The following is a 13,268-nucleotide window of genomic DNA, read 5'->3' as shown; positions in this document are numbered from 1 at the left end:
TCGCACATATTCGACTCGCTTTCGCCATATTTCTCATTGCCCTCGGAAACAAAGAAAAAAAAAGAAGGAAGTGAGCACAATATTTAGCCATGACGTGTGAACACTGAGTGATGGTGCACAATCATCAATATGCCCAAAAACAATTACACATCAAGGACAATTGAAACACATTGTTGGCACTTGTTTCTGGCCATGGAAAAAAAAAACATACTTCTAAAACAATTTTTTTTTCAGTTATAACTTTACTACTTAATTAGTACATACACCTGCTTTGTTAGATCATAAACTGCTGAAACTGCAATCCAGCATTTCAAGAACGCAACTGTGGGATTTGCATAAAGTATACTGTGCTTCGATACAGCATTTTGGGGCATCAGACTCGGTGTGGCTGATATAATAGATACTTTGGGCAGTACCTGGACAAAAAGTTCTGAGCACAGATGCTGTGTGCAGTGCAGAGGATTAAGCCCAGAAATGTGCCAGACAGTCGGTATCCGATGGAGAGCCGGTGGTGCATTTCGATGAAGGAGAACCATTGCATGCCAGTGATCCCTCCACGATGTTTCCATTCAGCTGGCATCACGAAGGAGGGAGATCAATGGTGGAGCCATTCTTCAGCTTCTCTATACAGTAGTATATCTGTAAGTGTGGACAGGTCTATTTGGACATGGTGCCAAAGTGTTGATTGGCTGGGCTAGGGGTACGAGCGAACAGGATGGCAGGCGCCCCGCCCCCTTGGCAGTCTTTCTTGCCTGTATAACTCCAGCCAATCAGCATCGGCCGCTATGGACAGTCCACTACACGGAAAGAACCCTCCTCCCCTACCACCTCCGGTTTACTGACGTTACCCATAATCTTCGTTACAATGCATGGAGTTGGCGAGACAGAGCTGTACCATGAAGGGTGTCCCAGCTAACGTTAGCCAAGCTGTTCAATGAAAAAAAAAAAAAAAAGGATTTAAAAAGCACGTTGCGCTATACGATCTTAAGAGGAAGCTTTAGCTCGGGCCCAACTCTGACGCGGCCTATCCCAATACATGTAAAACGTAAAAACGTTTTTCTGAGATAACACCTGGACCAATGTTTATGAAATTTGTTGCATTTGAGAAAGTTAAATTCTAGCGACTGTTAGAAGCGGAATTTAGATTCAGGGCCCGAATTGTGTTAAAAAGATTTTCAAATGTTCGACCGTTTGAAAAGAATAGAAGCACAAAGTTTACGAATTCATACCTCTGCACCACGAACTCATATCGCGGTACTGTAAACGGCATCCATTAGATCATTGAAAGCGGCCAAATTCGATGCGTCATTTTACATCTTACGTGGATTTGTTATGTTGGTTACAAGGGTTCTCTAAAGCCTGTATTTCCACACTACTAAATTTTTTAGATTCATATGTGACCTAGCAATTTTGTCTGCTTTCGATATACTATTATATGCAATTCACAGAATTGTATTATTGTTTTTCGTTGTCGAGTTACAGAGTTGTAAACTTGATAGTTTCATTTTCTGAAAATATTTGATTTTTGCCAATTTTTAATAAAAAAATTGACGACCTAAATAAAATATCCGAAACCACAGTCGCTAGACTTTAAAGTTTTCTTTTAAATGCAACAAACCTCGTCAAATTCGGTGCAGTGGTTGCAGAGAAAAATGAATTCTCTTTTTACATGTATTTGGATATGAGCACCCGAGCTAAAGCTTCCTCTTAAGACCTACACTGTTTAGTAGTCATATCACTGGCGACCAAGTACCGTAGGTTTCATCATTGTACCTTGCACCACGTTTTTTTTAAACACACTCTTTTTCTTTCGTTGAACAGCTAGGCTAAAATTGACTGGGACACCCTACATAGCTATGCTACATGACGTATCAGACAACAGGTAGCAGCGGTGTCGTCACCTGCTATACTGCCATATCAGCCGCAATTATAGAGGGACGGGCTAAAGAGAAAAAAAAATATGATTTGAGCTGGGCTACTAACCCAGCTCATATACCATACCACAATAGCAGAAAAAGACACTATTATACTGCGAGTAGACGCTCAATTGGCATGGTGGAAAAAGTTGCGAAAATGAGCAGACAGATGGCGACGTCGTCTTGAAATTCCCGCACCGCTTGCTGCGACGTCACGGATTTTAACGACGCCTGCTCAGGCACAGTTAAATTCTTATAGGTGAACATTGTGTTGTGAAACATCCATAGACAAAGCCTAGCTAGCAAGCTTCAAGAACTTTTATACTGAACCACAACAGCCAAAAATGTGGGGCGGGAAAAGATAGGCTTTGTCATTCGCGACATGAAGCTTACGTACAAGCCCAAAGGTTCTGGCGGGAAATCCAAGAAAAACTTTGACCGTCGTATTCTCAAATATAATACACAGCCCACAAATGCGAAATCAATGGAGCTATAGAGTTCTTAGTGAATTTCCATAATTGCAAAATGATCCGTAATCTTATCAATCTAAACTGACTCTGTGCTTCTCCTTAGAGTCTTTTCAATGGACACGAAACGTTGTTCTGCTGCAAGATTCCTTAATTTCAAAGAGAATCAATGCATAAGAATACCTCCGTGATCATATGTCCCACCAACACATTTGTATGTATGCCATCATTGTTGCATGTCATATTGAGACTGCTAATAAAAGAAGACAGGGAGAGAAAAACACACGACGATGAAATGTGCGGTAATTTCAACTGATTTATCATGGAATTATCATTGCAAATGTCACATCAATGGAACACACTGTCTGCGCGCTTTACCTCTGCCCCTTATATAATGCATTGGTGAATAGAATAATGACAAAAAAAAAAAAAAAGATTGTACACCCCATTTTTCGTAGTACTCTCATCAGGTATACCAGTGGACCCTGTAGTGTCATAGCAGAATTCCTCTCGAATGCGCAAAAAAGAAAAGAGAAAATACATGTCTTCTTTCAAGGTGACCATTTCGAAATGCGCGCCAAACGGTGCATGCCTTAATTCTTGGCGTAACAAAGCATCTTTACATGACATGAAAAATCGGAGGTGGCTGTCACCAGCCGCCGATGCTAGGCGCGCTTCAGCCTATTCCATGAATCGCAATAATGCCGCACAATGACAGTGTCTTGCTGAAAGCTGGTTCAGTTTATGGATTAATCCACTGCGGGGAGATCGGCCGTGAATAGGGCGGCAGTATGTAAAAAAAGGGAAGAAAAACCTAAATGTCTGTTTCCTGGACGTCATTCATCGGAGGCAACAATCTTCGCAAGCGACCACGCTAGATTTGCAAAACGTCCGCTTAAATAGTTTCTACCTACTAAGTATCGCGTACTGCAAATGCCCGTGAAAAAAAAAAGGATAAACCACGTGACACCTGGCCGCTTGCGCGCCGCGATTGCTGTGCTCAGCCCAAACGTTCCGTGTACAAACGAACAAAGAATTTGGCCAGGTGTGCTGCAGTTATCACAGCGGAACTGCGGTAACGGTTTTTGGCTTGCATTGCACAGCGAACGTCTGTGTCACTGCCCTGTTGCCGTTTAAGTGGCAGCTGACACCGGGCCAAATGCTACGTTAGTTCGCACGCAGAACGTTTGGGAGCCCAGCAATCACGGCGCGCAAGCGGGTATATGTCCCGTGGTTTATTATTTTTTTTGGTATTTCACAGGCATTCGAAGTAAGCGGAACTTAATACTTCATAGATAGAAAGTTAGAAACTGCTTAATCGGACTGTTTGCAAACCGGTCTACAATTTGGAATATTTTGCCAAACTTTGTTGCTTCAGAAGTTGGTTAATTAATCAACCAATTATGCAAGCAAGCAGAATACAAAAAATAGTGCGACTTACTTCATACAATGGTCAGCAACGTGTATTTGGTCGCGTCACCTTGAAGTGCATTGGCATGTTTTTAAATTCTGAACACACCGAGTGTGTGAGTGTGTGTGTGTGTTGTGTGCCATTCAGGTGCAGTTTTCTTTTCCAGATACAATAAGGATCATTCATATTGTCACAGTCGGTAATGTCGGAAGAAGAGCAGCGATGATGCTAAACTCTTCTACATCGTCTCCAAGGCCACCATCATCGTCCTCTTCTTCCCACATTACCGACTGTGACAATATTTAAGCAGCTCCACACCGGTGAACTAAGTTATGCAGCACGCCACACTCGTAGCGCTCTTGTATGCACATTCCACCAGCTCTCGCTTTGCATTTTTGAGGTAAACTATAGAATACAAGTGATATTTTCAGGTGCTCGTGTAGACAGAGGCTAATGGGCAGTTTATCGCCATGGTGCACATTTCACGCAGAATGTGCTCCAACAATTGTGCAATACACACCAAAGTTGGCAGACACACTTTATAGAGATATGTCTCAACCATTACAAAACCTTCCGCGACGACGAACTAAACGCATGTGCAATAATACGTCTCGCCAAAGGACAACCAACACCATTTTGTTACAGGACCCAAGAACTTGACCAAGGAATGGCAGTGATATACAGTTGTGAACAACTAAAATACAAGTTAAGGACCTGCCGAGGCTGCTTAGTGGCTTTGGTGTTGCTCTGCAAAGCACGTCGTCGCGGGATTAAATCCCAGCCATGGTGGCCGCATTTCGAAGGGGGTGAAATGCAAAAAAAAAACTGTACTTAGATTTCGGTGCACGTTAAAGAACCCCAGGTGATTGGGTACCCCACTACTGCATGCCTCATAATCAGATTGCAGTTTTGGCGTGTAAAATCCCATAATTTATTTTTTACAAGTTAGGGCTAAGTAAAACATCAATTTCCAAGGCATGTTTGCCACTTCATGTCATGTTGCCATAATTTCGGCTTGGCAACAGGATAAGTGGCAGTGTTAGATGTCTCTCTACTTATTACCTGGAAAAGGTGTTCTACACTGTGCAATCTATTCTTAGCATTTCATTTGTCCACGACTGCATACCAAGTCATGGCTTCCTACAAAGCGCTATCCCCTGTATTCTGAAATGGGCCTCAGTTCAAAGCTCTTCAACTTCAAAAATGGAAATTCCCACTGCTCCATGCATCACTAGACGCACGATGAGCCAGTGTCGTGGAGGCAATTAGACAAACACATTCAGACGCCGCACACGATGTATCACATCCTGTACACTACATGCCACCCATACACTGCAATGCACTGGCCATGCTATACCATGCTACATGCGCATACCATAACAAAACCACACCCGAACCCACAACAATGGGAAGTTTTGCTGTTCAGCGTCGACTCCCAGGACCAGCTAGATCTGGTCACGAGAGCACGCCGGGCGGACTCGTAGAGTCCTGAACTGAGGACACCACCCACAACTGAAGCCTCGCAACAGGGAGCACCCCAGTAAGATTTTGTACACCTATTAAACTTTCTCTCTCTCTCTCTTTCAACTTCACCAAACGAAGCATGGCTCTGCCCTTAGACTAAAGAACACAATGCATTGATACCACTCCTTTCTCAAGTAACTTCTTATCAGAGCTGCTCAAGAAACACGCATTCATTCTGGTGCAGCTTTGCAGACACCGAGAGAATCTGGTCATACAAAAACTTTGCTCGGGAATCACTTCGGGGAAGGGGGGGGTGAGGAGGAGTGAAGCACTGACCACTTCACTTGGCAGGCAGCAGTGCCGTTTACTTCCCTGTGTCAAGGTAGCTTGCCAAGTGGATGAACATACTGTTCTCTGCCTTGCCAACTCCATGCCCTGCAGTGAAGGCTAGGGCTCGTGTCGGCCAATCAGCAACAAGAGCCAGCTGTGCGAGTGTGGCTCCGGAGAAGGGAACAGTGGGCACCCACCGTGCCCTGCCAAGCCTTTCACGATGCTTTCATTCAGTTGGCACCGTGAAGAGAGTGATTAGGGGCGGACAGAAAGCCCTCCTTTTGGTTATCATTCCTGGCTGGCTGACGCAACTCGCGGCTTACACTGCTATGTATGGAATTGGCGAGACAGCGTACAAGAACACAGGTGGTACGACTCGCCACACATAGCCACAGCCTCGTGCCCATATATGGACAAGTGCGAGTGGTGGCAGGTGGATGAACGAAACGCAAAAAAAAAGGAAGAAGAAAGCACTACTGACAACTGAGTACAGAACTTTCAATTGTTTTAATAAATGATATGACAAGTGCATGTGCCAACTTACTGTGCCAAGCAAAGAAACAGTGCGCGCTCTGCTGTTTGCCATGCAATCCCCTTACCCCCCCCCTTACCTGCTCTTATAGACATCCATAGTAGACAGACTAGAACATGCCACAGGCTGGGTTGCAAACACACTGGTATACATAAACATACTTCACTAAAAATAATGCAGGATCTCTGTTCTACATTGCACCAAAGTATAAACAGTTTTAAGCACCGTATAGACTAGGAGGAAAGAATATAATGCCAAGAAAAATAAAATTCTAAAAGCCATAGATTGAGATGAGGACAGTGGCCACTCGTGGATTCAGCATGTGGAAGGGGAGTGTGAGAGGTTGAGCTGCTTAAAGGTGACCTTATACGTTCAGTTTCTTTCGAAACTCAAAACATTTTACAGTGAACACACGAAGTTGTTTTTCCTTGGCGCCAAATCAAAACTTAAGTAAACGAAGGTTATATCTTTGGTCCTGAAGTGCTGCCATAGGCGACGCTGTGCTTTATATATAAACCACATGGTCTGTGCCGCATTACCTAGAAGACATCCGTAAAGGAAACTTCAAGGTAGCACAGGAGTAGATTTGGAAAGAAATTCTGTAATTCGCATAGCTCGACTTGCTTTTTGCATTACAGCCAAAATATTTTCCATGCAGAAAAGCAGTTTCCTAGCTTTATCTACAGTCCGCATCAGAAGTTTATGGGCAGTGAGACCTCAAAAAAAAATTAATACCCGTTTCCATGGCTTGGGTACACAGCGTAGTATTTGGATTTTCATCCTACACGGTCAAATTTTCTTATAACGAAGTTGTATCTGATACTAGGGTACTTAAATTTCATCAAATAGTCACTGAGTATATATTTGTTACACAGTGACATCAGCAAGAAAAAGTATTTATATTGTTACATCTGATAATTTGTTCTGTTTGTTATAGCAAGGCTCAATTGTGCTAGTATGTGTAGACCACACGGTGTTTTTTCTGGTTTTACTGGCTATGGCCACAAACTGCTCGGAAATTGAACATATCGTGAGATATCACAGTCCGAAAACTTTCTATGTTGACTGTACGTATGGCTCCATCTTTTTAAGTGTGCGAAATGTAAAGCTTTAGGCAAATATAGAAAAAAAAAAGCAATCAGACAAACCAAATGACACAGCTAGGCAGCTATCATTGCAAATAGAAAGGATATTGCAGAAATCTTTGAGGCTGGAAGGACAAGCAAATTGAGGGGCAAGCTGAAGTCTAAGTTCCAAGCGAGTCTTGACGGCACTGTTTCCATGAACAAAGACCTGCCTAATGGGGGCCACGCCAGAGGATTCTTCCCCATTGCTGCCCGAGCGGCCAAAAGCCAGCCTAACGAGCTGAAACCAAGAATAAACATGGCTGCAGCGAAAAAGGAATGCATTCAATACAAAGACACGCTTGTGCCAACAGCCCCACAAGCTTCGGACGGAACAACATGGCATTTCTCGCCAGACAACCTCAGCAACTTCAATCTGGGAAAAAAAAAAAAAAAAAATCGCTTCACAGTGCACTCCCTTAAACCACCTGCAACATCCAGTGATGCAGAGAGCCCCGATCTAGTACCAGAAACACGAGCGTGTGGTCAACAGTACCACCAGCACCGCCTGCTGACAAGCACCAGCTTGACTGGCCCGATCAAGCAGGTCTGCTGGCTCAAGCCATGGATACTACCCAAAAGTGGGCACCTGGATTTTGTGCCACACACTACCGACCTCACCGCCAGTGCCCGTGGTTATTGGCAGACGACGCCGGACACGCTGCCAGCCATGCGCTTGCATATTGCTGTTAACAGACCTGCATAGCCCTCGTCAAAGTTGTCAAGGCCACACCACAAAGATCGAAACTGCAGCTGGGCCATTTGGTTGGGCTCCTCCAACACTCCAACTGTTTCAAGAATGAAGACATATTTTTCTGCATCAATCTCTCTCTGGCTTTTGAGAAGAGGTCCCAGGATTAATCTCGGCTGCACAGATTGCGGCCCATACACCTTTTCGAAGGCCGCACGTGTGATCTGGGCACCAGAGAAACAAAGTAGAGACCTACGTAGCCTTGCTTGGAGCCACAAGCGCACACACACAAAAAAAGAAAGAAAGTACACCACATTTAGAACAAGAAGGAGAAAACGCATGCTATATATTAATTATAAATACACATCTCCCTCTCAATCCTTCTGTCAAGATCCACAAAAGGAAGCAATATATCCCTATTTGTCTTGACAGGACTTAAACAAAAAGGTGTGCTTTCTAATTGTGCACGAAGGTGCAACAGACTACAACAAAACAGTCGACTAACTGAGCAGGGTACTGCTTTATACTCTTGATAATGAATGCACCAGCATCAAGATATGTTAAGCTCGGGCGTCATCAGTTGCACTGACGACACATCACATTTCTGATTTGTTTCTGGCACAGTGCAAACTGATATTAACCTTAACTCAATGCAGCCTAACACCGGATTACAAATCTTGAGAGCTCAACACTCACATCCGTGCTTATGAATCTGAAAAAAAATTATGAAACAATTTGCAGTTAACACTGATGAACAGGCCCAAGGTGTGCTGCAACAAATGAGGTACGGTACGACAAACCCAACACTAATAAAAGCTGTGCACTTTTTTTCCTTCTTTCCTTAAAACAAGCCTTTGTGCGACACGAAAGCGCAACACCGGCAAAGCTTTCGATGTGCAATAGAAAAGTACAAATTTGAATGCGCTCATTTTTTTTTCTTCTGGAAAACTCGCTCATAATGGATAGTGGGGCATAAAGGAACGGAGACAGAATCTTGGGCTATGTATACAGGGACCACATCTAAGCACCATCGATCACCAGAGCCAACATTACAAAAAAGACAAACACTTCCTGAAAATCTCAGATTTTTTTTCTCTTAGTTTGCGAAGAGTATTTTACCACACAATAAAGACACACACACCAAATGCAACTGAGCTGACACCTCGCAAGCAACCGTTGCAAGGGTCCTTGAAAATGCGCCACACAAGAAGCGCAAGAAGTTGCTAATTGCCTGACGTTGCAAGTTGCTTGGAGTATGCACAACACCCAAGATCACGACACACAAATCACAGAAACAACACCAAGAGAAAGAAAATTAACGATGAGGTACATATTAAAATGATGTAACATCTTCGGGGAAATCAAACACGCAGGCATCGGCAACACGTTCACTTTGTCGTGGCTTAAACCTGAGAAACCTGCAGTAGAATGCCATGTGTGCATTCGACGCCGTATACAGTGACTGCAACACACACAGCATATTTCTTTCAGAAACATTTGTGGAAGACGCACTTCATTCGCTCACTTCTCCCAGCAGCTTAAAAAACCTAGTGGTAAAAACCTTTCACTGTGCAAACTTCGTTCTTCCCCTGTAATACTACTTCAGACCATCACCTTGTACTGTTTCTCCTCGTCTCGTTTCCGGTGCAGTCATGTGGGACAAAGTGCCAAGCTTATCTAAACTTCACAGAAGACTTCTCGCAAACATGAAGCTTTAAAAGGTCGTGAAAGACTTTGTACGGAAAGGCCCGGCCGCCCAAGTGTGCCCTCAATTTGCTTATGTCAAGCTCAACAAACCCTAGATGTTAGGCTTAAGACGACCTTGTCGTTAGGCCTAACAAAGACCTTGACGTTAAGCCTAACAAAGACTGACATCAAGCCTAACGAATGCAACATCACCCACAACATTCAGCTAATGGGTACGTGAGTGTCCTCAATTGCAAAAGTTGCCGATTGTCTTCGAAAGGATCAAAGAAAGAAGCATATGGCAATAACTAGCAGGAAAACTTTTATATCCCCACGAGCTCTGAAAGCAGAGTTCCCTCTAAAGAGTTACTTATTTTATCTGAGTCTGCAGCAAGAACATTGTTTGAATAACATTTTGGTTGAGGAATAAGAGCTGCAAAAAAAAAAAAGCTGCATAACAGGCAAAGCAATAAAGAACGAAACTCGAGCACAACAAGACCACTTTTGCAGCCATCACAGTTGTTCAGATGCAAATGCTCGTTCCGTCTTAGCTTTTTTCTTTCCTAAACATGTACAACAAAGAATGGTATGGCGGAGGCATCCGCAACAGTGAAGTGCAGAAAGGGTTATGTCAATAAAAGATACTAATAATAAAAACGATAACGCAATAACTTTTTTTCTCCTGCAGCCACAGTAGAGATGTGCGTTGAAAGGAACTAAACTCAACACAATGGTGATCGCAGATCTGTGTTTACAGAATTCTAAGAAAGCCGTCGGTAAAAAAAGAAAGAAAGAAAGAAAGAAAAAGATGAAAACTGTGCAAAGCGATGGCAGAAAAATGTACATAAAACACCAAGCAATAAAATATCATTAAGTGGTTCAAAAACAGTTCGTAATCTCCGAGTGCAGGTGGGCGTCCTCTCCAAAGTGTGCAAGGACGTTGCGTCGCTGCAGCAGGCGACAAAAGTGCCATCGTCTGTTAGCAGTCTCACTCTCCGTTTCTTTTCTCTCTCTTTTTTTCTTGGTGGGGACGGGCTGTGCAAAAATGCACCTCACGATTCCGTGACGTCGCTGAACATGAACGGCACCACAAAGTCGTCCATGTTGGGCATGACGAAAATCCTCTGTCGCGTTTTTTTTTTTTGAGAGACAAGAAGAAAGACAGCGTCAATATACCATTTACTGTTACAATGTAGCAACATTAGCAGCATGATTAAATACAGTCCTTGAACATAAATGCTGAAAGACAGTACCCAACAGTTCCTCACACTAACATTTCTGATTTTCATTAAATGTGCCACGAGAACCTAGGCTGGCACACATCACAAAGTTACCTCTTCAGTTGAGGTGGGTGAACATAAAACTTTAAAATACAAATTTTACCACTGAAATTTCAATGAAGACAAACATTTTGTAACAGAAATGCTGTCAAGTTTTAATTGGAAATATAACTTTTATAAAAGTGATGTGAAAGAGCACTGCAGAATAATAATGCATGTGATTTTTACATTCACCTCACTGTATATATTTGTGCGCATGGAAAAAAAAAAGGAATATGACAGTGGAAAGAAAATATTAGACAGTGTTAGTATAGCGTACTCTATACCATTGCATGCGCTATAATATAGCGGGTCGTCACTGCGCATGCGCGGGAACACTAAAGGACCCATACCGTATAGCATATGCACGCTATTATTCAAATTTAGTGTTAGTGTCTTTGCGTGGTTTGCGGAGTTAGCGTGGAACATGGCGGCAGTCCCAGCTGCCCGCTTTGAATTGAATTTGGCGCTGCTTGTGTAAAATGCACTTCGTTCGTAGCAAACGATTGTGTAAACGGCTTCCACTTAGTCTCAGGCTGCTTCGACGACAGTATTATGGATACCCTTGTGGTGTTTTCGAGATCGCTTCTCATTTCGAATGAGTCGAAGCCTAACGAAAGAAACATTCGAGATGACAGCGCCACCTATAGCTGCTAGAGTCGGGAAATAGCCGCAACGACGGCATATTGCCTCCGAGATCCAATGATCTCGCCGGCCAACTAAAACTAAAAAACGTGCGCTGCTTAGCGTATGCTACAAGTTGCATACGCTAAACTAAAACTGTCTATTACTGCAAGTGAACTTAATCAATCCTGTAAAAGAAAACTGGAACTGGTAGTCACATTAAAAAAATCAGGGGTGCTCTTTTAATGTCCCAATTTTACCCAACAGTAAAGAAACCTGCTTTAGGGGCACTCAAGTTAAAGGTGTGGCAAGTTATTTTCTTGCAAGAGAGTGCAAGCGTGAGTAACTCTAATTGCTGTGCTTGTGCTATTAAGATGTATTAACAACCCAGTTTGTGCCCAAGGCAGATCACGTCACAGTCTTCACATGCAAGCTCGGCCAACTCACCTGGAATTCGAGGAAGAGCATCTTCTCTATGCGCTCTGTGACCCGGGCAATGGTGACCTCTTTGGCTCCAAGCTTGGGTCGTGCCACCAGCTGCATCTTGGGCAGCGTGCGGAAGCCGTACCTATGTTCACGGTACAGCAAATGCAGAACAGGCTCAGAATTTTCACATGCCACTTGGAAGCCTCGCTATAATGAAATGGGTTATAACAAACTAATGTACATAACCAATTGTGATTTTCTCCGAAAGTTACACTGGAAACCATGCATTTAAGAACTTGTTTTAACAAAGCAAAGATTTGTCTTTAAATGAATACAACGAACTTCTGTTTTCATTCAGGATGAAGATTTATTCATCATTATGTGCAGATTAGGGCAAAATCTGGTGGTGTAGGATGCTACCTGTAACTGGTCCAATGCAACAAGTTCAAAAACTTCAGCCAACTGTCAGCTACATGGCAATGTGGCAAACTGGCCTTGCTGGAAAGTGATCACACGCACTATTGCTGCCTCAGCTGCACTCTATTAATGTGACTCCATCATCAATCGGGTTTCAATCAAGTTTTACCCACCGTTCACAAAAGAGTTGACCCGGTTTGGCATAACTCCATGCCATTAAGCACTACAAAATTTTTCCCTTCAGGGGCCTTTAAGGAAGAGCTCTTCCGATGCTTTTCCCTTGAACAGTCTGTATGACCTAAATCAGCATTGCTATACAGTAAACCACATTTTAGGTTGAACTCCGATATCTCGAAATATTGGTTAAGCCGAATTTCTTTTTTCTGGCCGTGGTGTCAGCTCGTGTTTACGACCTGTTATCTTGAAATTATTTGCGCTCGAACTCCAGACCTCGAAACTTGAACTTCGAAAATACCAAGGAAAAGGCAACAATGCAGTGTGGGCAGTCTCTCCTGAACTCGTTTTTCAACAGGTGGCAGTTATCTTCTCCTTTCTGTCCATCAACCACCTGCACACACTTGTTTGGCTACTTACTGCGACAATGCTGCGGTCTCACACAGTAGCAGTGAGCTGGTATGCAAAGTCTGATTCCCCCTCCCCCATCTCACTTAGAATGCTGGCAGCGATGCATCAATGTGGTCACTGGCATATTAATCGTGACCTTGAGCAAGATGATCGCCACTTTTGAACAGGTGCGACCAGCTTGACCAGCTTACTACACACCGTGTCCAAGAGAAGCCAGCATGCCAGCTCACAGGGTTTTGAGTGAGATCTCAGCTTGATAAGGATGCTCCCTTCTTG

At 43.4% G+C, this 13,268-nt stretch overlaps 1 protein-coding gene across 1 annotated transcript in view; it reads right to left on the bottom strand.

Moving 5' to 3' along the window:
- Positions 1 to 6,076: 6,076 nt before the first annotated feature.
- The window catches only part of LOC142590140 (testis-expressed protein 2), a 42,868-nt gene continuing 35,676 nt past the window's right edge, over positions 6,077 to 13,268 (bottom strand). Inside the window, exons 14-15 of the mRNA XM_075702024.1 lie at positions 12,012 to 12,132; positions 6,077 to 10,745 (exon numbers count right to left, since the gene is read on the bottom strand). Of these exons, the coding sequence (XP_075558139.1) occupies positions 10,674 to 10,745; positions 12,012 to 12,132 (193 nt within the window). The 3' untranslated portion in view covers positions 6,077 to 10,673. The remainder of the gene's footprint in view (positions 10,746 to 12,011; positions 12,133 to 13,268) is intronic.

This window comes from Dermacentor variabilis, chromosome 8 (assembly GCF_050947875.1).
Source record: "Dermacentor variabilis isolate Ectoservices chromosome 8, ASM5094787v1, whole genome shotgun sequence".
Classification (NCBI taxonomy): domain Eukaryota; kingdom Metazoa; phylum Arthropoda; class Arachnida; order Ixodida; family Ixodidae; genus Dermacentor; species Dermacentor variabilis.
This window is presented reverse-complemented; position numbering and strand designations above follow the sequence as displayed.